General features: G+C 33.9%; 1 protein-coding gene across 1 annotated transcript in view; it reads left to right on the top strand.

Moving 5' to 3' along the window:
* LOC118739484 (cysteine-rich motor neuron 1 protein-like) overlaps positions 1-27454 on the top strand; it is a 94347-nt gene that overhangs the window by 32692 nt on the left and 34201 nt on the right. Inside the window, exons 4-5 of the mRNA XM_036470839.1 lie at positions 14905-15125; positions 18499-18626. Coding sequence (XP_036326732.1) covers positions 14905-15125; positions 18499-18626 — 349 coding nt within the window. The remainder of the gene's footprint in view (positions 1-14904; positions 15126-18498; positions 18627-27454) is intronic.

The raw sequence follows: 27454 nt of genomic DNA, 5'->3' as shown, positions 1-27454 counted from the left end.
CGAAGAAATTAATGAAATTGCGTTAAAGCGAAAACAAAAATCCAAAACTTAAAAAAAATTAGAATTATAAAAAGATCCCAGAAATTGTGCTATATTAAGAACATTTACCGCACTTGACTTGTTGGCAATTTTAAATTTGCGTAGAATGCTGACTTAATGTGAGGGCGTAATGATATTTTACATCTCTTTTTTGCAAAAAAACTATAATTTTTGTTCGTTTTTGCAAACCAGCAGAGTCATAAGAAGCAATTCAAAGCGCAAAGGAAAACTTATAATAAGGACATCATACGCACACAAAGGCTGTGTGTGTAGGTATGTAGTTCGCGTGCGCTCATAGTCAGCCTTTCATTCCTTTTATTCTGGCGAATAGTAAACTTTTTCATTTGTTTGTATGTGAATACAAACATAGATTGTCTAGTGTTTATTTACACTGCATGTAGTAGGCAGATACTTATCTCTTACATGTACATATCGTCGTTTAAAGTACAAAACCGCGTATCGTCATTCCGCAAAACCGCGCAACTAACATTTGCTGCCGAAAATTGGATTTGCTCACACAAGCTCTTGGCTTAATCTTTATCCATTCGTTCTGAAATATACCCGCCAGAAAGGCGATTGCTTTATAAAAAAAGAGAATAATTTTGAAATATGAATGTTTTTACTCTGTAGAAAATAATTTTTTGCGGTTTTGCATTTTGTTGATACGCGGTTTGGTACTTTAAGCGAAGATATGCTTTTGCTTGTTCCTTCACTACGAATGTAATATAAATGTTTGTATGTATCTAACCCACTTTTTCATAAGTATTTTACTTTTGCCAGTTAAAGTTCAATCACCCTTTTTTCCTTCCACAACACTTGGGTTAAAGACAATTTAAATTTCTTTATAAATTTCACTCTCTTGGTCGTACACATACGGTGACGTGCTTCAACTTTATCTTTTTTCATCATTTCCGCATTTATAAAATTATACTTAAGTATTCCATAAATAAACATTTGTGGCAAACTTGCTGGGAAATCAGTAAGACATTAGCGTTAATGCGGGTATATTTTTGGAACGATTTGAAGCGTAGGTGACGGCTCTTTCTTTTGCATGTATTTGTTGGAGTTAATTGTTGCGATTTTTAGAATTTCGTTCTTAAATTAAGAAGTTATTATTATTTCATAATCTTTATAAAGAGAAATATATAGCATTTTCATTTTAAATAAAACCATTTTCAAATTAAATGAAACATTTTTACATTCACCTTATGCAACAGTGAGGCATATTTTTTAACATAGATAAATAACTATTATATAAAACTCCTTAAAAAAATACCATACAATTCCTAAGCGACTAATGGGACAGGTCCTTAGGACTGGTGTAAAGTAATTATGCATAAAATAAAAATTTCCTTAAACAAAAATGGCACCTTTTTTTAATATTTTTTAACAAATTAATAAAATGTAAAAAGTTTAATGCGGTTACTACTCATAACTAAGGCATTTTAAATTTTATGTCGTTTGCCACATTCACATGGAATGACCCCATTATTTATTAAATAAAAGGGTCCAGGTATCGACATATCACTGCCAACAGTCTTATACTTAATCTTTGGAAAGGCGGGACAAAAGCACAAAATGAGTCGACATGAGTCTTTCCCACCTGCAGCACGTCGAATCTTTTTAGTCATTTCTGAGCAAAATATTCACACATTTTATGATAATCGCTTCCATGGCTGAAGGGCAGTGTGCTATAACTGGTTTCGGACCAAACAAAATTTTCTGTGATGAATTCCACATCCAAGGACTACAAAACCATAGAGTCAGAAAATAACTTTGAAAAAGCAAAGCCATCATTGTATAACGTAGGTGCATCCAACAGAAAACTAAGTAAATGACGTAAGTACCAACTTCTTACCCCTCTGCCCAATATTAAACTTCTTCGTTAACTTTCTACAAGTATCACGAATCCTGTACAAGTATTTCAATGCATCAGAATTCGCAAAGAAAATTTCTCTAATCAATCGAAGACTCATTTACCACAACTCCTACCAGCATTCGCCGTTTACACGCTTGTACATTATCTGTGGTCACATGTTTCCGTTGGTCGCATTTGCTATGCGCCAGCATCTCTCACAGCTGACAAGTAATACACATTTACTTAGTTAGTGGCATGTGTATGAGCATATTAGATACCACAAGGGATTCTCACAAGTATCACATATTTACGCCCAAGCATTATGTATACGTCGTTTATTAATATGTAAGTATGTACATTAGGGTGGGTCAATTTCTATGGGACATTTTTTCGACTATGCGCGTATAGCACAGATGGATTCTACATGTAATTCTAAGCAAATTCTCCTAAGAAACGATGGGTTTCAAATCAATTTGGGGTTAGCCAAATTGTTAAAATGAGTTTCTTAGCATTTTTCTGTAGTGTCGTAAGGAAGTGCTAAATTTTATATAAAGACATGCTATAAGGGATTTTTTGGTATGTAAAATCCAATTATTCACTTATCTTTCTCTGAAAACTTCCACCAGAGGCTGCAACAGTGAAAATTTTCACATTTTCTTCGAAACCCATTTTCACAATTTGGCAAACTCCAAATTAGTTTTAGACCCATGGTTGCTTCGGCAAATTTGCTTAAAACTACACCTAGAATCCTCCTATGCTATACGCGCATAGTAAAAAAAAAATACCCGCCCTAATGTACATACACATATGTATACTTTCCTGTAGGTAACATGAGACCACTCAATTAATGCGTGCGCATGTGGGTGCAAAGGATGCTTTGCTTTTATTAATCTTACCCATGTCCTTCACGCTGTGTTCCTACGACATACTAACTAACTAAGTGCAGATATATGTATATGCACATATGTGCATTCAAACAGCCGCGTATAAGAGTTCACCTAGCTTCTAGTACGCTCTTTGCTAAGTGGTTTTCTACACTGACGACTAGCTGCCTCGCATAAAACCTTCACACATCAGCAAAAGGCCACTTGTGCCACTCAAGTGCAACTCTTACTTATATAGATCTATACGTACAAATGTAAACGTATTTGTAAGTATGTATATTAGGGTGGTAATTTTTTTAGGTCAAAAAGCGTATAGCAAAATCGTAATCTACGTGGAATTCTTAGAAAACGTCCGCAAGAAACTATGGGTCTAAAATAAAAACCTAGTTCCCGCCGATACTGAAATCTCCCGGCGCGGGCTAGGTTTCAATTTTAGACCCCTAGTTTCTTTGGGTAATTTTCTTAGAATTAGGCGTAGATTTAGTTTTTACCTTACGCCTTCCACTTTTTTTCTCTGCCGTACAATTTGACCCATCCTAATGTATATGCATAAACCCAGGTATAAACGATACATTTCAGTTCGTATGTGCAGCAGTTTCATTAACTGGCGCACATATCCCTTATGCATAAAAGCATATCCTCTTATATGTGTATGTGTTTTGTTTACACCCTGCAAAAAATGGGACTAATCCGGGATGACTCCGGGAGCAATCGCAAAGGAACATGCGACTAATACCATTCCTGATCTCTTTATATGGAATGAACTCTTCGCTTTTCTTCGAGCATGTCCTATGAAGAGACTAATTGTTCACCTTTATACCCGAAAGGGTATAAAACGCGACTAGTCACTTTTAAAAAATTAAAATTTGCGCCAGCTGAGATTCGAACCGGGTTGCTCAGATTTGTTAGGCGAATGCTCTCTCTGTGTGCCAACGCCGCACATGAAATTTCATTGACTAAGTGCGTACATATCATTAAATCGTTATTAGTACCCGTTAGAGATGAGTTGGGGACTAATTGATCTCCAATTATACCCATAAGGGATGAGTCGAGACTAATTGACCTCCATTAGTACCCGTATGAGACTAGTTGCGACTAATTAATGCCCAATTGTACCCGATTGAGAGTAATCTCGGAATACTCTCTTTAGAGATTAGTCGCACAATTTTTTGCAGGGCATGTACGGCGCTAGCGACGTAGCTAGCGAGTTTGCCTAACTCACTCATGCGCCGTCCATCGTTGTCGTGGTTGTCATCGAATATCCTTGTATCGCGTTGACATAATCCCCTTGAATTCTCCACCTCGGTCTACTGCTAACAACTTTCTTCAACTTGCTTGTGAGTATGTTTCATATTAGTTTTTGTTGTTCTTTCGTGCGTGCGAATTGATTGGCAGCTTTGATGAAAAAAACTGAAGTTTAATGCTGCGCAATTGCCTCGAGTTGGAAACTTGCACACATAAAGTTATGTGTAGGTAACACATACGAGAAGAGTAAATATTTGCTTCTAAATGCAAACTCTTAAAGCTTACCTACTTTTGCGCACTCGCAAAAATTCAATCATCTATATATGGGTATGTATGTACATATGTTAATACATCTCCACCACCCATTCAATATTGATTTTAGCGGCGCGTTCAAGTTTCCCGAGAGTGACGAGTTTTTGCTTCACTGCCTCTTCGACTGGTTCAATGTGAAGTGGTCATTTGATTCACAGCTCGTTTTTTTGCCGCAGAAGTTTGTTTTGAATTATTCATTCATATCATTCCTGTCGTCTATCCATTCTATCAATATTTCCATTTCTTTTTTTTTAGCTGGCTTATTTCGTCGTATGCATGTATAACTTGCTTCAAGGTATTCTAACAAGATTTAATTGAAATTGAACTGGAGATCAAAGCGCTTAAATAAATATGTTTTTAGTGATTTTTTCATATATCTCCCTCTTACAAACAATAACATTTTTATTTAAAACATTTCAAAATTATGGATATTTAAATGCATTAAGAAACTTTTTTCATAGTAAATCAATATATGTAGTCAACGGTGGGTATAAACAAGTCTCGTAAAATGAAAAGGAAATAGTATTGTTACATGTTAAGAGTTTATCAGCTTTACGTCAGTCTAGCTGTTACTGTTAACTCTTATCTGCTGACTGTGCTACCTCCTCTATGTTTTGTTAGATTGAGAATACCAAAAATTTCGATTGGAAAATTTAGTTACCACTGATTAAGAAAAGCTTGATTTCAGATCCAGATGCCATTAGTCACTAATTACCTTTCAGTACTGCAGTTCTCCGAGGAGAAATTTTGGTCTCCTGGGCATTCGATGAGATGTCCCTTTTGGAGATAAGCTGGTATGATGATTTCTGTATCAAATACTATGAAAGTAAGATATATATAGATACATTATGCGCTCCGCCCAAAACATTTATATGGCAGATGTCGGTGGAGACTCATTAGAATGCCTTATTCATTCGTATGCGTAGTTGCAAGACTTTGTAGATTTCGGCAATTACTGCAAAAACCTTTTTTATTCCTGTGTAAAAGCGAGTTCTTTACTTATGATATATATGTATGTAGCTCTGTTAAAAAGTTTACACAAATTTTTGTTCCGCCATGGAGCCTTTATTGTTAAGTTCGTTGACTATTAAAGGGAACCCTTAACCGGAGTTCACAATCGCTGAATTGAAAAGGTAAGTTCAGGATCGATTAATTGAACCTTTTTGAAGAGACCCGCAGAAATATATTGTAATGGATCGAGTCTGTGGCATTTGATTTGCTATAAATGCTGGAAGTTGGTTAAATGGCTCTCCGAAAGGAGACTTCTAACACTTGAATCGGAGCCGGTAGTAATGAATGGTATTTTTACCTCTGTATGAGAAGTTAACTTTGTCCTGACGACCAGCCAACAGTCCACTGTTCAATATGATTTTGTCGAAATAGGCTGTGTGACCTTCGCTAAAACCTTCAAATGCAGAGAAAGCAAAACCAACAGAATCACCAAGCTGCAGTCGCTTACGTTATTATATGTAGGTGTCATCACAGCTGTGTATACACGAAAAATTAAAGCTGGTTGTGTACCCCAGGGTTTGGTATATATTTTCCATTTTTTCCAAATTTCTTTTCTATTGTAAATAGGTCGACTATAGTCTATAAGGTATGTATTTTCAAATATCTATAATGGGCAGTTGTTCATATATTTTTTTTACATCCGACGTTGCTCATACGCCGTGTAGTCTTATAGTGCGAAACTGTTAGCGACATACGATTACGCCAAGTATATCGATAGCGAAATGTGAATGGCAAGCTTTCTTTAATGGGGTATTAACTGAAAAGGAAATACATAGATAGTTGCCTTTATTTAAGTTAGCAAAAATAGTTGTTTGTGAAAGCTTGGTAATTTGCAAAAGTAGGCATCAAAACGTGCACCGGGATGAATTAGGAAAGGTACTGAAAATTTTACAAAATTTGTGAATGAATTCCATTGCTTTGCTAATTACTTAGTATGTTTCTTATTCGAATTTTTGAACACGAGTTCTGGAGAGAATTATACGATAGGTAAGTCGCTTCTTAAATATATCCCTATAATTTTATTCCGCTCCAACTGATCGGTCTGGTCGCTTTAAAATTACTTTACATAATAATTTAGCTCAGTAACTTTAAAGGAAATCGAGACCAACTTGAAAAAGGACAAGAAAATTTGCTCTAGTTCAAGTTACCTTAAGAGCAGAAGAATCATAAACAGTACTTATCCTTTAATATTTCTATAAAAAAAACTCTTTTTTAGGTAAATTCGTCAATAAGTAGCATCCATATACATTTAAAACTTTTAAATACACAAAACTACTGAGCTATCGTACCGCACAACCAAAATCACATATCATTTCCATTTCGTTTTCATTTGAAATTTTAACCTAAAAGCCAACCAGCCATACAAAACAGAATTTGCCTTTTATTTTATTGAATTACTTTTACGCCTCTGTAAGGGCACTTAAAATGTTGGAAGTGCCTTTTTGAAGACTAGGTCTAAAATGCTGACATAAGCCAATGATGGCATGAAAGGATTTTTGGCACATCTAACATTTGTTTTCCATTTTCTACGCCAGCAGCATATGCTGACCCAATCAAAAGGCTGGTAAATTTAATCAAAACTGGCAAATTCAATAAATGGTAAAGATAAAAGGAATGGATTACACTAAAGTGTCTGCCCTAAGTGGTGGAAATGGCTAAATTGGTTGTAGGTATAGTTTTTCTTCTACTTTATTTGAAAAAAAATTGAAGAGAAGCAAAGCTTTTTACTAGACGTTAATAAATTGATGATTTTGTCTTATTCCCTCTCTAACTATGGAAAAATGCATTTCTTTGCTTCAGTGAATCCACTACGTTTGCGACGTTTTGTCTCATTGCGCTTTGTCTCATTTGCTTCACTTGAACTTGCTTACCCAAATATATACATTCATATGTACATATTTGTATACAGTTTATTCGGAACTAACCATCGTTCTGGCGAATTAATTTCATTGCTATGAATTGCCTCTTTCTTAGTGCAAAGGCAAAATAATTAAGAGGCCAATGAAAAATGTCATTAATTGTCTAGACTTCTGCAATAATTTACAGAAAAATTTTGTCACTACGTGTTTATCCTTAAGCATTCGTGATTTGCTGCTCGGTTCCAAAGTATTTTTTCCTAAGAAACGCAGAAAATCAAAGTAGAATTGAGAAAGGCAAAATTTAATAGATGATATTAAATAATACCTAACCGGAAAGCAAACAAACATTGTCAGTTACGTGTCTTGAAAGTCATTTTCACAGGCGCATGGGCATCTCCAGCTGGGCTAGGGGTTAACGTAGACAAAACGGACTCGTTACTCTTCACAAGAAGATATGGGTTTCCAGTGTGGAGACCCTTTCGGCTAAGTAACATAGATTTGCCAATCAAAGACAGTTTCTGGGAGTAGTTTTTTTTTAGTAAAAGTGTCCAGTCCAGTTTTATAGCCCATTCAGTTTTAGAACAGCAAAGTTCAAACTTAAAGTGGTTGCAGTAACGCGTGGCTTGTTGAAAATTTTCCCCTTACGTAGTATTGTCGACAAATTTTTATACGCAGAAAAATTCAGAACACCGTGAACAAAATAATTGCCAAAAATCAACGGTATTGTGAAAATTTGATACAAATTTTTTTGATATTTTTTTTTTAATTTTGAAAAAAACTAAAAAAAGGTCAAAATTTATAGTTGTCGTATAGTCAAAATAAGCACTATATGTCACCTGAGCTGAAGGAAAACTGTTGTTCGGAATGAAGTTTCGAATGGTGTCTTTAAAACCAATAAAGCAATTGCTTTTTCTAAAATTCCAGACCTTTTATTCGATTTATTCACATAAATTTAGGTAAAAGGTCTGACATTTTAAGAAAGAGCAATTATTTAGTTTTTATTCATATGGCCGATTAATTAACAGTATATACATAGAGCAAAATTAAAGTTTACGAATTATAATATTTCTCCTTTCACTCAGTTGTACTTATGGCGTTTTTGTTTCTACAAAAAATGTTGCCTTCTCTTCGCTCCCTTCTTAGTGCTTGTGCGTATAGGGCAAAGAGAAGGTTGTACGTTTCATACAAATGGTGTAGAATACTTGAAAGTTAATATTTTTGGAACGATTATTATGGGTCCCCCCATTGCATTTTTTTTGTTGGTGTTTTGGGGGATCTATAAAAAATAGTTTGTATTAAAAAATGGTTTAGTAAACAAATTAATATTATTGTTGGAAATCTTATGAAGAGAAACGGCATTTTCCGATAGAAAAATATTGATTTTCAAGAATTCCATTTAATTTAAACATCTTTTTCCCCCATATAAAATAGATGGAAAACTTTGAGCGCCAATTCTAAAATTTTTTTGATCTTAAAATAAAAAAAATTAGGAGTATAATTTTTTTCGATATAGAAGAATTCTGGGGGGCGAGAGTATTAAAGTTCCGTATTTTCTCATTTTGTACCATCCTAAGGTACATAAATATATGTGTTTATCCATAAGCGGAGACAGTTACATAATAATATATTACACTGTCGCTTACACAATATGTTAGTGTTTGGCTAAGCTTCTTTTCCGATTGTCCACTGTGAACGGCGATTGTATTTTTATGGCAGAGGTTTGGCCTTGCCTACCGAGGGATAGAAACACTTTTTTCCTGATTAGAAACACATTTTTTCTGATTTATTTACTGATGTTGGTCGGAAACCGGGCTCCAACCCAGGCCCTGCGAAATGGTAGCGCACACTGCTAACCACTACACCAGAGCCGCGATTACATATTTATAGTAATAATTCATCCTTTTTACAACGCTGTGATCAACTTGCAATGTTGTGTGTCCAGAAACTTTCAATGTTGTGTGTCCGACACCATAAAACCTTTGCTTTGAAAAGTTCCTATAAAAAAGCATAGTGCATAGGGCGACATCTGTAGTGAATAGGGCGAGGTAGATGGCATCTAGATGTCGCCCTATGTACTACGTTTGCTACAGCGGAAATAGACGACACGCCATTTCTTTAAATAAAATTAATTGGTGCTCGTTTGTATGTACATACATATGTAAATGCATGTGTGTGCACCTTTCTATTAATATCGTAGAATTATTTTAATATCTATTGCAAAATTTTATTCAGACAGGACTAAAAAGTAGAAAATAAATAATATAAAAAAAACTTTTTAATATACAATGCTTTTATAAATGGACTAAAAAGTAGAAAATAATACTTCTCAGTCCCATATAATTTGTTTTGATAACTTTTGATTTTGAAATTTTAGCAAAAGTCATTATAAACAATCTATGAAATTGAAAATGAAAAGCGTGGGGCGCATGTAATACACTTGAATTGATATGAAAAGTAATATATGTATGTATGTATGTGGGTATATGAATAACGACCGCTTAAAATCGATTTCAAAGTTCTACTTTCGCTGTAGAAATTTTAGGTCTACGTTATGTAGTTTGACTATTGTCAATTAAATCGAAAGCTTTGTATTGCATGCGCTCCACGTTTTTCATTTTCAATTTCATAGATTGTTTATAATGACTTTTGCTAAAATTTCAAAATCAAAAGTTATCAAAACAAATTCTATGGGACTGAGAAATATTATTTTCTACTTTTTAGTCCATTTATAAAAGCGTTGTATATTAAAAAGTTTTTTTTTTATATTATTTATTTATTAAATATTTTTACTGCACAAATTGTCTGCACTTGCGACAGTGTATGCACGAGTATGTATAAAAGGCAGCCTCAAAATTCACATAAATAAATTTAATCCTACACAGTTATGTTTATCCCCATTTTTTGTATTTAATTTCATTTTCCATTCCTTTTTCCAACTATATGTAATTGCTTCTCCTCTGGTTTGTTCATTTTTTTCCCGAAATGTCTATGTATATATGTACAATGTACATACATATGTGTTCATACGCTCAAGCTCTCCATATGCTCTTGCGGTCTCATTCGCTATAAAACATATGTGCCCTCAAGCATAAACCACCCAGCCACAACCGTTTAAATCGGCTAACGATACGCCCAATGCATCACTTAAAATCAAATTGTCTGGGTTCGCTCAAAACTGTCCAAAACGCCCACAAGTATGCAATATTTTTCGAATGCCAGCAGCATTCGAGACGCTCATTCTTTTTTTAACCAAAAGAATATAAGCGCCCATCATCGCCGTTTTCAGCCAACCCAACTCTTTCTATCAAATAAATTACGCTTTCTTTTTCTTTTTGTCTTTTGTTTATTTATTTTTACATTTCCAAATAAAAGCAGCCTTTCTGCGCAGCGCATCATTCAACTAAATTGTTTTGTCCCTTTTTTCCAGTAGTGGTCATATGTTCACCTCTCATTGTTATTATTTAGTTTCCCATATCTATAAACGTTGACAATTTTAAACGGCATTATGTCTGTGCATGTGTGCGGACGTTTGTTCATTTATAGGTACCATGCATATGTTATTGAGTAGCCCACATACCCGTATGCATGAACACAAATAACTCCATTGGCGAGTGTTATTCACTTTTGTTATCCTTAACTTAGAATTTTGGTATTTTTTTCGAGCCAAGCTATAAAACTTCATTCAAACTTAAAGAAGGCTTAGTTGTAGAGTGCTTAGATGTAATATTCGCTCTGGGACTGTCCACAGCATTTTTCTCTATTATACGCATTTTTCCTAAAGTATCCTTTCTATACGTATTTTCCTTATTATCACTATTTCAGAATGTTTCTGTTTTTGCGCACTTTTGTTACATTTTCGGGTCACCGCTTATTCCTATCTCAGCTATTCTGTACTTTTGCTTTGCCTTTTTTTTTGGTGATTGCGCAGAAATGCATAGCGCTGTGCTTTAGTGCGCTTAAGGGAAATTTAGGCAATAAAATGGAAACAATGAACTATAATTTACAAAAGCTCTAAGCGCTTTTGTGAAGAGATGAAAAAAAAATTCAGTTACTCAGGGAGTTTTAAGGCATGCTGATAAACGATCTCGATTATCGCAAAGCGGCGAACATTTGAAGCCTAAGCACGTTTTTGCTAAGAACCAAGTGGTTTACAAGAGTACGGTGATAATGAAAAACCTCATGCGATATCACAAAAGACCCTGAGTCTAAATGAGTTGTACTTAGGACTGCCGCCCAACCTAACCTTACATTGCATCGCCAGCAGAGGCAACTTATCCTTTCCCGTCCATCCACGATGGGGTTGAGGGCAAAGTTCCACAAACTAAGAGATTATTTTTACATTATAGTGGGAACGAGGTCGCAAGTTCACCTAGGAAAAGCTCATAATCTGTTCCTGTAAGACTTGGAAGCGGTATATGGCTATAGACAAGCTAGGATTTTTTAATATTCTTTTGGTAAGAAAGACATAAATCTTTTGAATATAATCAATATCTAGTTGCTTACTAGTTATCTAACCTATAATAGCTTCCTGCGTTCTCACATGCAACGTATTGGCCTCTCTACAGAGATGATTAGCGATCTTCGTCTTGATGAGGAGGAGATATCGGAGCGTGTTATGTTAGTATAGATTTGTCCACAAGTCTCAGAAAAGCTTCCCATTTCAGACTCTAATATGACTCATAATTTGGACCCGTATTAGCGTACACTTCTAAAAAGGGAAATATGTTCCTTTCTGACTCTCCTTTGAGATCATAATGAGGGTTACAACTCAGAGTTCTGAGACTTTTCTGACTCTAAAAGGGGTCCCTCGCCAGGACACGTCAGGAGGCATCTATACGAACCGGCAGATGAAGTCCAGAGGTTCATAAAACAACCATTGAACCCGGCAGCATACCAACAGGCCATAATCGGCATTCACAGGGAGTCAATCTCAATCTATATCGACTCCCGACCTCTAAATCCGTTTTGGGTACACAACCACCCCACGTGGATGGGACAGAGCATCATCTGCCACGGCACACTCGCACCACAAAAGCCCAACTTCGCTCTGGATATTGCAGAGGGCTTAGCTCTTACCTGAGTAGAGTGAACATAGATATGCCCTCGAGTTCCCAGCATGCGGAGACTCGCCACATTAATCACGGTACCTCTTCGCTTGCCCCCAAAATCACACTCAGCTAACGGCCTTGTCCATATGGACAGAATCCGTGGAAGTTGCGCACTTGCTGGGTCTTCCGTTAGCTACGCCCGACGACAACGTTTGATAGACAAGCCGAGCTAGGCGGGTTTGAGTAGCCGCCACAAAACACAACAACAAACTTGTATATGCTTCATGAAGACCATCATCAATTCCTACTTCGTGCCAGTAAGGTATAGGAATGCTTCGGCCCTCTTTCTTGATATTTCCGGTAAACAAGATTTAGCGCCTGGCATCATTTTAAGAATTTTGTAAAACAAATTTTAAAGTTTTAGTGAGTAGAAGTGAATCAAATTAACATTCACAAAAATTCTTTTAATTTGCTTAAATGAAAGTGAGCGATGGTGTGACCTCGAGTTCTAGTTCTTTTCAACTATACTAAAGATAACATTTTAAAGCCATATTATGTATTATAAAAATTCCTTTGTAGTGAAGACATAGCAATAGAGAAATATAGCATTTTGGCAAAATTTTAAAAACGCATTTCGCGATTATATAAAGTGAAATTTACATGCAGAGATAATAAGCCAACTGGCACAACGACCCTCATTTTCACATAAAAACGCAAGCGGACAGATAAAATTGCAGCGAAATTGCATTTTGTATAAAATGCATTGTCTACTTGCTCACGTATATGTAGGTACATATATATGTACATAAGTATAACTATGCGATGCCCAAAAGCATTTTCAACAGCATCCATGTAAAATGGTCATAAAGGGAATTAGCAGCACAACAATAAGAACAACAACTAGCAGTGGTGCACCTCTTTTACAACTAGTACTACTACTACTATGCTTACTACTTGTAAAAGACGAGCAACATTTTGTGCTAATATTAAAATAACCAAAAAAGCAACGGCAGCGATTACACAAAGTTAAATCTAGATTTGTTATTCGCGTATACCTTGGGGACAGCGAAAAAGTGTGTCAAGGTTGTGTTGGTAGTATGTTGCCTGCCACACGGCATATGCGGCAAATACGCGCGCTTTCTATGTTATATGGCAGGTAACATCATCATCATAGTTAGATAAATGCTTGTACATGTGTGTGTGTGTGTGTGTGCTGTTGCACCCGCTGACTAGCTTTATGCAGCACTTGGCTTATTAAATTTTAAAAATAGCTAATGTTTTTTTTTTAATCCTTATCTAGGAGGGTACCCAAAGCAATTCAGTTAAGCCTGAGTGACTTTAATGAGTCTTTTCATGTATTTTATTTAACTTTTTCATTTTTTTTAAGCACGCTTTCATGCACGAAATTGAATAAAAATGTCACTTTGAGTTGCTGAAATTATGTTTTAAAAATTTGTAAACAGGAACTTCTGGGGTTTTAGTATTTTCATAGTCTCTGGGTTAATTTTTAATGCTAAGTACCTATGCTACATATTTCTTAAATACTTTTGTAACGTTTAATGGAATTTAGCTTATACATTTTTTAGAGAGATACTTCAATAAAAGTTGGTTTTCTCTACATATTTAACTTACTGAGGTACAGAGCAAAAACTTACTTCACAAGAAACGTTCCTAATGCCTTGTTCTGACCGACAACGAAAACACTTTGAAAACGAATTTTGGGATTGTGGGCAGAAGTTAGCAAATGAGTTTACGTGGACAGGGAAGAGGTCGTTGGTGTCGTGGGGGAACCTTTACAAGCCGGACATATGTATGTTTGGGATGTCAGAGCAATAACTAGACCTTAACTTAGACCAAACTGAAGCTCGACCTCCTTCAGCCAGGTGGTAGAGGGGGCATCGTTGGTGTCGTTGGGGAAGCGGTAGGCTCCTTGCACTGCAGAAATGATAAAATTCGGAGAGATATGCGTTTACCTTCAATCAAAGGGCGTCAACTCGTCAGCGTAAAAGACGTCCTGTCACTCAGTAATCCTTAAAGCTGAGGAAGCCTCCGATGTCATAATTGTAGGGTTTAACGTGCATGTGAAGGGTTATCAGATGTTTTGACAACCTTTCCTTATGCTGTACAGATGTTTTCCACTTCTAAGCTTAGCTGTGAGTGATCCGAGCTGTTCTATGATGCATGGGATTTATCCCGGCTTTTCTGCATTTTTTTCCCGTCACAATCTTGTCATCCGATACTTCTTTTGACTTCGTGGCGATGTACATAGTTGAGCACTCAATTTCATGGCAATCTACACATGTATAAAGATAAATATCATGTCATACGATTTTCAACTTATATGTAGGTGACCCTCTTGACCTTCATCGAGCAAATGTTTGACTCTAATGACCGTTTTTTAATATATCTAACGAACTTTTGTTCCTATTACGATGTTCTCGGCGCATTTTGTTTTTTTTTTTTTATGCGGCTTATCGATCCTGCAGCACTACATAGATGTTCAACTTCACCGATAGAAATCAGTAGTATTAAAGATTATTCATTTCCCACAAATTATATTTTTGTTTGTATTTCCGATATCCTTGAATCAAAAAATTACGTAGCACTTAAACTATTATTATTTTTTCTTTTCCTCTATATACTTTCAGATCTACCCTCAACATCATTCTCCCTACATGCCGCATATCACAGCCGAAAATACAATACGAATTGTACAAACGATGAGACAATAGTGATAGAGCCTGGTTGCGAAATCACCAATAAACGCTGCCAATGCTGGCCAACATTACGACTGTGCCGCTCAAATGCCATCGATGATACAGACGCAGCAGCGACGATAGACATACGATGGCATTTCAAAACGTTAGAGGTGGGTCAAATAATGAAAAAAAAAACATTTTTCTTTTAAGAAACAAAAAGCTGCTTAAGAGGGGGTACAAAGAGTGAGGCTTTGAACAAGAAAAACTGAACAGACTTTTGACAATTTAAGAGTCGTTGTCTACTTTTTACGGTTCATACTTTTTATTCATCGTCCAAAAACAAAATATTACTTTCACTTGGCATCAATTATACATATATCCAGTGTTTAAGTGAAAAAGGAATGTATGCATTTTCTGGATAATTCTACCTACTAAATATATAACTAGTTTTTGTTGTACTAAAAGTGTATGCTCAAATTTAATATTATCAGAGATTCAGCTGCATTTCACCACTTTTCAAATGACAGAAAATTTGATTTCAGTTTTTCTTTCATCGCCTATTGAAATACCAAAAATTTATACTTTAGTTGAACAAAAATTTATCTTCCGTTTTTGGATAACATTTAAAACATTTAATTTATGTCCACTTTTAAAAATATTAAAAAGTTTTTTTTTTTTTACTAAAATTTATGTCCAAAAAATTTTCACGATACCAGACATTTATATCTAGTTTTTATAAAAACAAAAAATTTTGTCCGGCATTTGAGTGACTAAAATTTATATGCACTTTTTAAATTAGCATGAATGGATGACAAGTTTTGAAACACTCATTTTAGTTTCAAAACAAAGATATTTTTACCTTTTAAATGAGCGGAGTAAAATGTTTAGTTTCTAAATGAACAAACATTTTTCTATTGCCAGTTTGGCTACACATGTTATGTTCTGTTTTCAAATAGTGAAAAACTGAATTACTTTTCAAATTAGCAAATATTCTCGTTAATATTTAAACGGCCAAATATTTTTCCAGAAAAAGTTCAAATATATGTGTCGTGGTTTTGAGTGATTAAACTTTATGTTCACCTTTCAAATTACCAAAAATATATGTCCGTTATTTAAATGACCAACAATTTTTCTAAGAACTTTTTCCAAATTAAAAATTTCTTCCCAATTTTAATATTTCTAAAAAATTATGTTGACTTATCAAAAAATTATGTTATGGTTGTGAAATACTAAAATTATATAATTTCTTAAATCCCATAGATTACCGTCCAGTATTAACGTACCAAAAATTAAAAAAAAAACGAGTTTTTTAAATTCCAAAAAATTAAGAATAATTTTTCATTACCAAAAATTAATGATCAATAAGAAATTTATGTCCTGTTTAGACACACAAATTTTTACACATTTATCAAATGGATAATTTATAACCAGTTTTGAAATGAAATACAATTTTTTTCTTTTTTTATGTTACCAGAAATTTATGTCCTTTTTTTAAAAGACCAAAAATTTATGTTCAGTTTTGACAAAAGGCCAAAAATTTTCTGTAAACAGATTGCAACGCACCAAAAATTTATGTCTTGTTTTCAAATAACAAAAAATTTATGTGCAGTTAAAATTATTGAAAATTTTATGTATGCTTAATTTGAGATCTTAAACGTTCGTTTGACTAAAATATACATGTAATTTAACATAAAAATTCAGTTGTGGAATTTTCACAAAGTTTCGCCATCAATCAAACTACATAATTTACCTAGATTACTCATACGACATGCCAAACTTGACAACAAATTCCATACTAATCCATCCGCAATGGCTAAAATATTTAGGTCAATAAAATTTCAGTCAATATCTGCGAATTTCGATCATAATAATAATTAAAATTTAATCTAATACCCACAACATATGCAACACTCTACACTCACGCGTAGTGCACACACCATTGACTGATACCCACTAGCTTTAGTTGAATTACCACAATTCCCCCTACTGACTTCCGCCAACGCTCTCTATTTCTGCTGAAATCGCATTTTCATTTCAACATTTTCAAAAGACTGACTTCAAAGGCTGTGTGGCGAAATTAGAAATGCAATAATGTATAGGTCGCTGAATAAACGCAACAACCTCAAACATAAGCACACATGTACGCACGCACGCATATACACGCACAGATAGAAATTGACGAGGTCATGCCACAAATTCACACAGTGAATAGAAAGGCTATCAGTTTATGTATGCATGAGCGTAACTACATATTTACGTACATGTATATGTATGAGTTGGCGCGTGAATTTGTATTCGTAAAGATTTATACACATCTATACTTGTTCGCGCATAAATCAGCAAAATCAGCAACAATACAAGCAGCATCATCAAAGCTGGTTTTTGTGTGGTCTCTGGTTTGCGGATGGAGTTGGGCTGACTTCGATTATGTTAGTTAGCGACGATAATGTTGTTTTTGATGTTGCTGTTGTTGCAGCATTTGTTTGATTTGTTGTTTTAGCGCACTTGTGCTTTTAGGCTGACATAAAATCGATTGCGCTCTCTATCTCTACACCTCATGTGCTGAGTGAAACAAGCAAACACCCAAGTGTATCTATAAGGGTTGTTCATAATTTCTGATTTGTATTGAGCTGTAAATTTTACCCATTATAAAAATTTTTTGAGATAAACTTAAAATTAATCATAACAACTCTAAAAATTGGAACCGCGAAGAATTATTAAAAAAGGAAAAAGAAACGTGTATTTTTTTTTTTTTTTTTTTGAAATTTAATGATGCTTGCCGGCGCACAGTGTATGATTTGGGAGTGTCGATGAAAGCAATCGTAAATCTCTCGATAGGCGTAAAATGAAAATATGTGTTCGAAAGCTGACATAATGGCCACCAAAGAAAAAACTATGCCAATATATAATCATTATATAAAACTCAAAAACAAATTTGTTCAAAAATCAACACTCGAAAAAAAATTAACTAGGCTAGCTAGCTCCAAAAAAAGTGTGATTTTTTTGATCTTTTCTTCTGGATTTTCGAACGAGGAATTTAAGATTATTGTCAAGAGTTAACTAGGAAATCTTTTAAGTGCTCATTTATTAAATTGTAAAATTGCAAATTTTTCAGATTTTTTTTTTAGTATGCAGTTTCGAGCCGAGATATATGGGTAATTTCAAAGCTTTGGCGGCATCACTAAATGTCAACCTACTTCAAAATAATATAAGTTATTTCTAGAGTTCTAGGAGTGACTGGAAAGCCAATTACGGACCACCATAATGTAAATACATGCATAAAACTAGTTTCCAATCGCATAAAATCCGCTTTTAAATTGCGAAATTTATTGAGTATGAGTTTCGCCATGAAGTATTAAACGTTATCCGGTTTTAGTTATAAATGTCACTGATTTTAAGTCAATACGATTTGATGTTCTTCCACAAAATAAATGAAATAAGTAAATACAGCAGTGGCTGTTTAATAAAATTGACAAAGAATTTCGTTATCAATTTCTTTATAAAAAATGTAAGTATGTATATGATTTTATTTTTTTTTTTTAGGACTGCCAGTTAAATTTACAAAATCTAATCAAAATCGAAATGGAATTCGATGAGGATTACACAATTTCGCCGAGCACATTTACATATAAAAAGTTGAGAAGGAAGCGCAGAGCGTTAAGAAAACGCAGGTGAGTAATAAAATATCAAATATGTATATTTGTGTACAAAGATGGGTTGAATTTGATTACTTAATTATCCATTTCAAAGATATCGCCAAAATTTGTCAATACTGGAACGCATATTAACTGGTTTATAAGTGTTGGAGTTCGATTACATAAATACTTGAGTTTTTTTTTCGGGATTTATGGGGGACTGAGTGTGAGCTTTATGCTGCTTTAGTTAATAGCAATTAAATTTTGCGGTTACAAGTTTTTCTAGATGCTTTGCCGAGTTAATTTACATTGCATTTTAACTAGCATTCTAATGCTTTTATGTTACATAAAATTAATTAGGTTAAGCATATAAATGTTACTCATACGCCAGGGTGCACATAGTTTGTTGGTCATTTGTGTGATTGGTTAATGAACAAAATATAATATTCTTCGGTATTCATTTGGGTTGTAATTTTACAAAGATGAAAGTAGCTAAATATGCAAGTTCCGGCATACAGTGGCTCAAAACAGCGTTCACTTGTTAATTTTTTTTTTTAATAAGTATTCGCAATGTGGCTGTTCACATCTGCCTGGTTATCACGTTAACCTAATTTTATTATAAAAGAAAATTCGCAAGAACGTTTGCAAAAACAATTTTGAAAAATCAACACCAGTTTTTTATAAATTGCACTTGCTATATGAAACAAGCCGCAAAAGACGGCGGCAAAAATCAACGCGAGTTCTCAAACTTCAAGCATGCAATTTTCTATACTAAAATTTCATAAGTTTTCAAATTTATGACGCCTTGCGTATTCTATTTCAAAAAGTATTTTGATTTAAAGATTGCATCTTAATAGAAAGTTGATAAAAATTTATTCTCTAAGAGCTGCTTTGATGAAGCTTTAATATAATTGTGGGCGCCGTGTGTGAAAATGATAAAAAGGTGAACATATAGCCTCAAACGCTACGCTTAAACAACACTAAGGAAATCTAAAATACAGGCAGCTCAGTAAATGAACATAAAAAAATTTATGAATACTTTATTTCATTCAACTAAGGTTTTTCGCACCTACTACCGAAAGGCTAAGAAACAAAGTAACGAATGTAAAGTAAAACGGAATGCAAGTAAATAGCATATGTAATAAAGGCAGACCGTTGTTATTTTATATACTAATAAATACTTGAAATACTACTTGCAATCACCACACCTTTCTTTAGTCGGCATGAAATTTCAATGAAACCCGCATAAAAAATCTTCATAAAAAAATCGTATCGCGCATCCGCAATTCCAAAGTATTTTCAAACAAAAAATATAAACGCTTTACTGCGCTGCGAAATTAAAGGAAATATTAATAAATATGTAAGAACAATTTATCATGAAAACGAAAAGATGTTCGAATTATAACGAATGAAACTCTGAAAAGGAGATAAATTTAAGCTACAAAATTGGCAGTTTTTTATAACACAGCATACCTTCGCTACGAAATTGATAAACGGGGAGAGAGAGAGAGAGAGAGAAAGATACTGCATAGGCATATACACATTTATGTTGGTAGACCCATTGTTGTAGCAATACAACCAAAGGTAATTCCCGCATTTCGTTTTATCGACCATGCGGCGCGCGCCATAAAGTATGCTTCTCGAAATTGTATTCATTGTTTTTATTTGCGTTTTCCTTTTGGTTAACAAAATGTGTGGGAGTGTAAAGCAAACTTTATCATGCAACTCTAAAATAACGCATTTGAATGTAAACATAAATGCAAAATATGGAAGTGAAATTGAAATTGAAAAGAAAATGAGATCCTACAAGTTAAATAAAGTAATTCATAGCAGATAGTAAGCGCAAAAATGGGTAACCACTGAAATTAAAATGCAATGTTAGAGAAAGTGTAATTTTTGTGCCAATATATGGGTGAAATCAAGCACATTTACATATGTACAGTGAGCGTAAAAAATTTAATTTATTTAAATTTTTCATACCAAATTTTTTTCATATTTTATATTAAAAATATAGTTTAATCATACAGAACTCGAAAAAAAAGAAGTAGCGAGTAATTACTATCGAAATTTTTAAATTTTTCAATTTGATTTCTTCCATCTTTCACCCTTCGGAAAAAAATCTGAAAAATCAACGATAAATTTTAGCGCCTTTAAATTAAAATTTACTCGGCTAAAAAACTGCATATTCAAAATTATTCTAAGAAATCGAATTGAAAAACTTTTAATTTTGATGAAAATTTCTTGCATTCCCCCGTTCAATTCCGTTGTCGAAACATCTTTTGCGCGTATAAATAGTTCACCGTGTGCAGCAAAAACCAACGGAATTAATTTTTTGTAATTTCGTACAAAACTCGTCAAAATGAAAAAACACCCTCTTCAAAAAATCTTAAAAATCAACGCTAAATTTTAGCGACTTGATATTAAAATTTAATCGGTTACAAAATTCCACACTCGAAATTTTTCTGATAAATCGAATTGGAAAATTTTAAATTTCGATGAAAATTTCTTGCATTTTCCCGTTCAATTCCGTTGACTAAACATTTTCTGCGCTTACAAATAGTTCAGCGAGTGCAGCAAAAACCAAAAGAATAATTTTTTTTTTATTTCGTACAAAACTCGGCAAAAAAATCTCGAAAATCAACGCTAAATTTTACTAACTTTAAATTCAACTTTACACGGCTACAAAACTGCATATTCAAAATTTTTCTAAGAAATCGAATTGAAAAATTGTAAATTTGTATGAAAATGTCTCACATTCACCGTTTCTCTTCCATTACTAAATAGTTCATCGAGTGCTGATTATTCCCACTAGTACAGCGGCTATAGCATTTTTCTCACTTCTTCTCAATTTTTGTTGTCTAAGTGTGTCCTTCTGTTAAATACCATGTCTCTGAAATGTACTAACCCAATACTTAATTTCTTTATATTTTGCCTTGGAGAATTCGTATAAATTTCTTACTTCGCTGCAATCCATCGCACAGTAAATATATATGTAGTCATATCAATGCTTCTCATCTACTAGCAGTAGCGTAATACTTCAGAACAAAAGCAGCCATTAAAGCTATAAAAAATTTCTAGAAACATACAATACACACCTTTTTGCAAACATACATGTATTCCCACATTCCCGTTTTTTAGTATGCTGCATTATTTCGCTTTCATGCGACATTCATAAATCGTGCTGGCATGCAGTAGTTCTGTGTGCAATGTTGCATGCCAAATGGAGGTTGAGAAGAGAGAAATGTAACATCAAAAAATAAAATAAAAGTGGTCTAAAAGGAAGAGAATCAGGAACAAAAAGCAGGAAACCTAAGAAAACTGCAGGAAGCATGCAAATAGGAAGAAATTACTAATAGCGTTTTCTATTCTACAAAAAATATTGCCTTTCGTTGCCCTCTCCTTAGTTTTTGAGCGAAGAGGGCAATGAGACGGTAATATTTTCGATACATATTTATGTAATTTTTTGACGTTTGTACGAAATTAGAATAAGAATAAACATCATCTCTGTACAGCAATTTAAATTTCATGCAATCAAGCCCTACTTCAGACGTAAAAAATTTAAGAAGAAACTGTGTTTTTCACAGATTCTGGTAGAATTTATTAAAATACACCTTCGCTAAAAATTTGAAAGAGCCTCTGCGATTAAGGTGGCGATATATATATATATATATATATGGCTTCATTTTCCACAAAGTCAAATCATGCATTATCCTTGTTTATTATGACAACTGAATTATTATTTTACGCGGAAAAGGTAAATGTTATGAAAATTAAACAGAATGTGAAAGAATATTTATGAGATTAAATTTCAAGAGAAATGCACATAATTTACACCATAGCAGCCCATATGGCTTAAGAAGCGATATACATATGTAAGTAATAGGTAATCAGCGTAAAAAAGTAAGCAACGCAATGTTGCAAACAGCCGTCAGTTGCTTTGTTCTAGACTGGTGCTACAGTAAATACACAAGAAAGCAGGGATTATTAGAAAAGGAGAGTTCAGGTATGAGTGGGTGGCGAGAAAAATCTGAAAATTAATATTCTCTAAATCCGCGGCAAATTATTGTACATTCCGGGTTTTTTTTTGAGAAAGGCGTATACTTGCCCTGCTTCCGCTGCAGATTTGTAAAGGATATTTATGTAATAAAACGTAGTATGTACACACTAAAATTTACTCAATTATTATCGATATTTTTATCGAAATCGCTTAAGATATATTTATTGATATTTTTATCAGCTTACTAATTGCGTATTTTTGTACCGATACTTTTAACCCGATTTTTTAAAGAAATCATAACAATTACTTTATTTTATATCGTTTTATAAAGCAACATGTTGTTTTTGAAATACTTATCAATGCATTTATCGATATTTTTTATTTAATATCTTTTTTCGATATATGTATTTGCTTTGATTTTACAGTAAACTTTATTATGCAATGGTTGTCGATATTTTTATCGCTTTAAAGATGTTTCATACTTTTTTTTCTTAAACATAGAATACGATGATGCTTAAAACGCAGGAGAAATTGTGAAATATTTATCGATTTTTTTATGTATACTTTTTATTGAAAATCCTATAGATTTCTTTATCTATTATTATTATCGGTTTCTTTGTTGTGCCTATCTTGAAGCATCTGTCGACATATGAATTTATCAATAGATTTATCTAGATTTTTATCGAAATTATTACAAAATTTGTTATCGATATATTTTTTTAATGGTTATTGCGCACGTTGCCAGTTTTTTGATCGACTTTTCGTTTCGTCTAGCACACACGAAGCTTCGTGAAATATTTATAGATTTTCTAATCCAGATTTTTATTGAAGCCATTATAAATATATATATCTATATATTTGTTGGCTTATATATTATCCCAATTCTGAAGCTTCTGGCGCTATATATAGCTTATTTATTGTTTTATGGAAACTTTTTTATTTTCCTTCTCCATAAATGTTATATTATCGCTTTAAAAAAAAAATTGTGACCACATTTTAAATCACCTAAAATCTATGTAAATTTTTGTTAAAGCACAGAAATATTTATCCCGTTTCTTATGACAAAGTGTATGTTCAAATTTTAAATTATGAAAAGCGGAAACTCGGCCTTTCCGACCTCGCCCAACAGTTCGTCTATAGCGTGGAGCGGAAACTAGGACTTTCCGCCTGCCTCACTTACAAAGTAACGACTACGGGAACATGGATCGGAAGCTCGGCCTTTCCGACCATGATCAACGGCCTGTAAACAGGGCGGAGCGGAAACTAGGTCTTTCCGCCCGCCGCACACAAAAGTAGACTGGAGACAAGGCCTCGCCAGCTACCCAAATTGCTATTGAATATCATTGTTATCTTTACAAGTTAATATTTATAATTATTTCACTCTGTAATGTATCACACATACTTAAATATTCTAAATCTTTTTATCTCAACTGTCTGTAAGAAAACATTTTTCTGTAGACTAAAATAAATAAATAAATAAATAAATAAATAAATATGACTGATTTTCTAGTGACTAAAAATGTACGTCCAGTTTAAAAGAAAGCCTTAAATTTATGTCTAATTTTTAATGGTCAAAAAGGCGCGTCCAGTTCTGCAACTACAAAAATTTGTATAGCAATTTAATACAATCAAAAAATGCATTTCCAGATTTTAAGTTATTAAATATTTATGTTCGGTTTTAAAGTAATCAAAAATTATTTAAAAAAAAAAGAAATTTACGTTAACCACAAAATGATTTCCAGTTTTTACATAGAAAAAAACCATATATAATATGTCGGTAAAACAACGTCTGAATGACTTAAATTTTCTTCTCATTTTTTCTATTATCTGTTTTAAACTCTTCTTTAAATTATAGCCCACGAAGCTTGCCGCCGCAGCATTCACTTCAATTTCATGCGGATTTACCTTTGTGTTGCTTCAACAAAGAATAAGTATTTGTTATAAAATTTATTACATTTTCATACTGACACCTGCAGGAATGCTAACCACTTCACACAAACTACCACATGGCCAGCCTGCTTTGTAGCTTTCAGCCCTCTGCCGCTGTTCGCCTTTGTTTACTTTTGCCGTAGTCGCGCAGTGCTTTGATATGCCTTTTCATACTTTCTGCTGGTCCTCTGCAATTTCACTTTTCCCTTTTTGGCCTTTTTACTTCCGATATCTTTTGATCCTTTTTCCTGTTTTCGTTTTTTTTTTTTTGTTTTGTTTTGGTCCTTGTGCTATGCATTTATTATTTACATATTTATGGTATTTGCATAAGCGGCTTTCATATGGTCTCACGGCATCACAAATACCACTACATACTTTCCCATAAGTTCATAAAAGCAATCACGAGCGCACTTACCTAAATTGTATTTGGGCACCCGCTTCAATTACTTGCAATTTTACTAAGGCTTCAACGGCTTTTAGGTGCATCTTTGTTCCTTCGTAGAAATAAATAAATTTGCTTAGAATCGAGGTTTTTGCTTTAGGCAGCTTTCATTATCTTATTTGCTTAGCTTGTTTTTGCACCTGACGCGATGAAAAATATGTAACAAAATTATTTTTCGCCAGTTTAACAAAGCTTTATACAAAGATATTTAATAAAAAATTTACATCGTAAATGAAAATTTTTAAATTCCGAAATCAAGCAAAAATTTAACGTAAACGAACCCTGAGGAGGCAGTGGTTGGGTATTCAAACTACCTACAATAACACGGACTTACTTTCTATGAAACGATTTTTGTCTAAAAAAAGGTCTAAGCAGAAAGGTTCTTAAAACCATAAACCTCCGTGATTTTTATTATTTTCTAGGGCAAACGGGTCTATAAAATTTTGTTCGTGCAAAAGCAGCCTCGGATAGTAGAAACACTAAGAAAAATGATGGAGTTAAAAAGATTTGTCTTTCTCATAGCGTGTTGAAGAAAATTTCCAAATTATTTTCCGATAACGACAGATCTTTACGGGCGAACTCTTCGATATAGATCTTTCATCTACTTCTTTGGATACTAGTATTTAAAGCCAGGAAGGTGGCAAACTCAATTTTTTCAGTATGGTCCTTGAAAGCCACTAATACAGCCAAGAAGTAACCTTGAACTTAACACATCCACACTTATTTTTCTGCTGGCTTTGAGTATCTCGGACGGTATTTTAACGACTCCGGTATTCTTGGGGTATTCCAGCTGTGTTTTTGCTGTTTTTCGATAGTCAGGGGGAAATTACGTACCTTGAATCTCTGATGGTATGCTCAAAAATTGTCACAAAAATTGTATCAGGTTCGTACGGCTACAAGGCAATTCTAAACATCTGCTTTTGGAAATATGAAAATTTAGCTCGTTGAGCGCTTCACAAAAAGCCGAGCCAGAACTTTGAGTGCACAATTTCACACCAAGAACATCCGTTGAAGAGAGAGGGAAAACTTATTAATTCATGCCGAAACATTGTAATATACTAAATTCTACGTTTCTAACTGTCCTGCATTTATGTACACTCACCAGTAGAACCATCTAACTCTATAACATTTCCGGTTAGCAGTGACCGCTCGACACCGGAATCGCTAAGCAGTAGCGGAAAGCCATAACAAATGACAGACAGACAAAGAGATTTTTTACAAAAACAAAACTAATAACGAAGAAGGAGACTTACAAGATTAATGAAATAACCTGGAAATGCTGCATAGCCACAGGCGCGCAGCCGGCATTGGCATTAAAGCCATGAAATTTGTGTTCGCCGAATCAACAACCACACTCCGACAGTGGTGTGTATAAGAATACAAAAATGGAAAGACACAAAAAGAACAACAATAATTATTATACCAAAAAGGGAGGCAAATAGCAGTCAAAGGCGATAGCAAAAAATAAAAGTGAAGGCAACAACGTTAATAATCTTAAAGCATAACAATAGAAAGAATAAACATAACAGCGAGCATAATGAAAGTCACAACAAAAATAACGGTAATGGGAATTCGTGCAGACAATGGCGCAAATAGGATGATAGCCGCAATAACAAAAAAAAAATTATAATAATAACACTGGTTTACAGCAAAAATGTGCAATGCTTGCCACTATCCAATTCCTATATAGAATTGCTCGCAGATTCCGAAAATCTAGTTAATTATGCTTTGGATAAGTTTTCGAGATATTTTCATTTTACCGTTATTCAGCTTAAAAACGAAATTTGTTCCACTTAGTCACGCATATCTTACAAACCAATTTAACAATTTTAAAATGAGATACGTCAAATCAAAGCTAATATGTACATCACTTTCCAATAGTACTTATAGTTTCAGACAAATTAATTACTCATTCCAATCTTTTTTATTTTGTTAATGAAAAAATTTAAAAAAATCAAACTTTAACAGAAGAAAAATTTGAAAAATAACAGGTTCCAAGCGTAAAGCGTGTTACTTAGGTGTAGGAGCAACTTTCTTTCCTGCTCATTTTGGTTCGTAAGATATAGTACGTGATTAAGTGGAACCAATTTTGGTTTTAAGCTGAATAACGGTAAATTGCTAATATCTCGAAAACGTACCCATAGAAAAAAAATTAACTAGATTTTCGGAATTACTGAGCAATTCTACACAGAAATTGGATAAGTGACGTGTGGAGAACAAAACCCCAACTAAAATTTGTGATCCAGTGTAATTTGCGCGAGGCCAGAAGGGGCAACAAATTTATGTGAATCAGTTACAGAAAAAAAACGCTGAGTAAACAATTGAAAACAATTGCCATGAACGAATTGTGCAGAGCAAGTGGACGAGTAAGCTACATCGAGTAGGGCTAACTGCCGGTAAAGCTGAGTAGGACAGGATTTTCTGCTTTCATCATCAACTGAGCTGATGGATCAACTGCCAAAACAAGCAGCCTACTTGCCTAAATGACCCGCTGAA

The sequence above is a fragment of the Rhagoletis pomonella genome, unplaced genomic scaffold (assembly GCF_013731165.1).
Source record: "Rhagoletis pomonella isolate Grant_MI unplaced genomic scaffold, Rhpom_1.0 Rhpom_scaffold_00005, whole genome shotgun sequence".
NCBI classification, from domain to species: domain Eukaryota; kingdom Metazoa; phylum Arthropoda; class Insecta; order Diptera; family Tephritidae; genus Rhagoletis; species Rhagoletis pomonella.
Note: the sequence above shows the minus strand (reverse complement) of the source record. Positions and strands in the feature narration are given on the sequence as shown.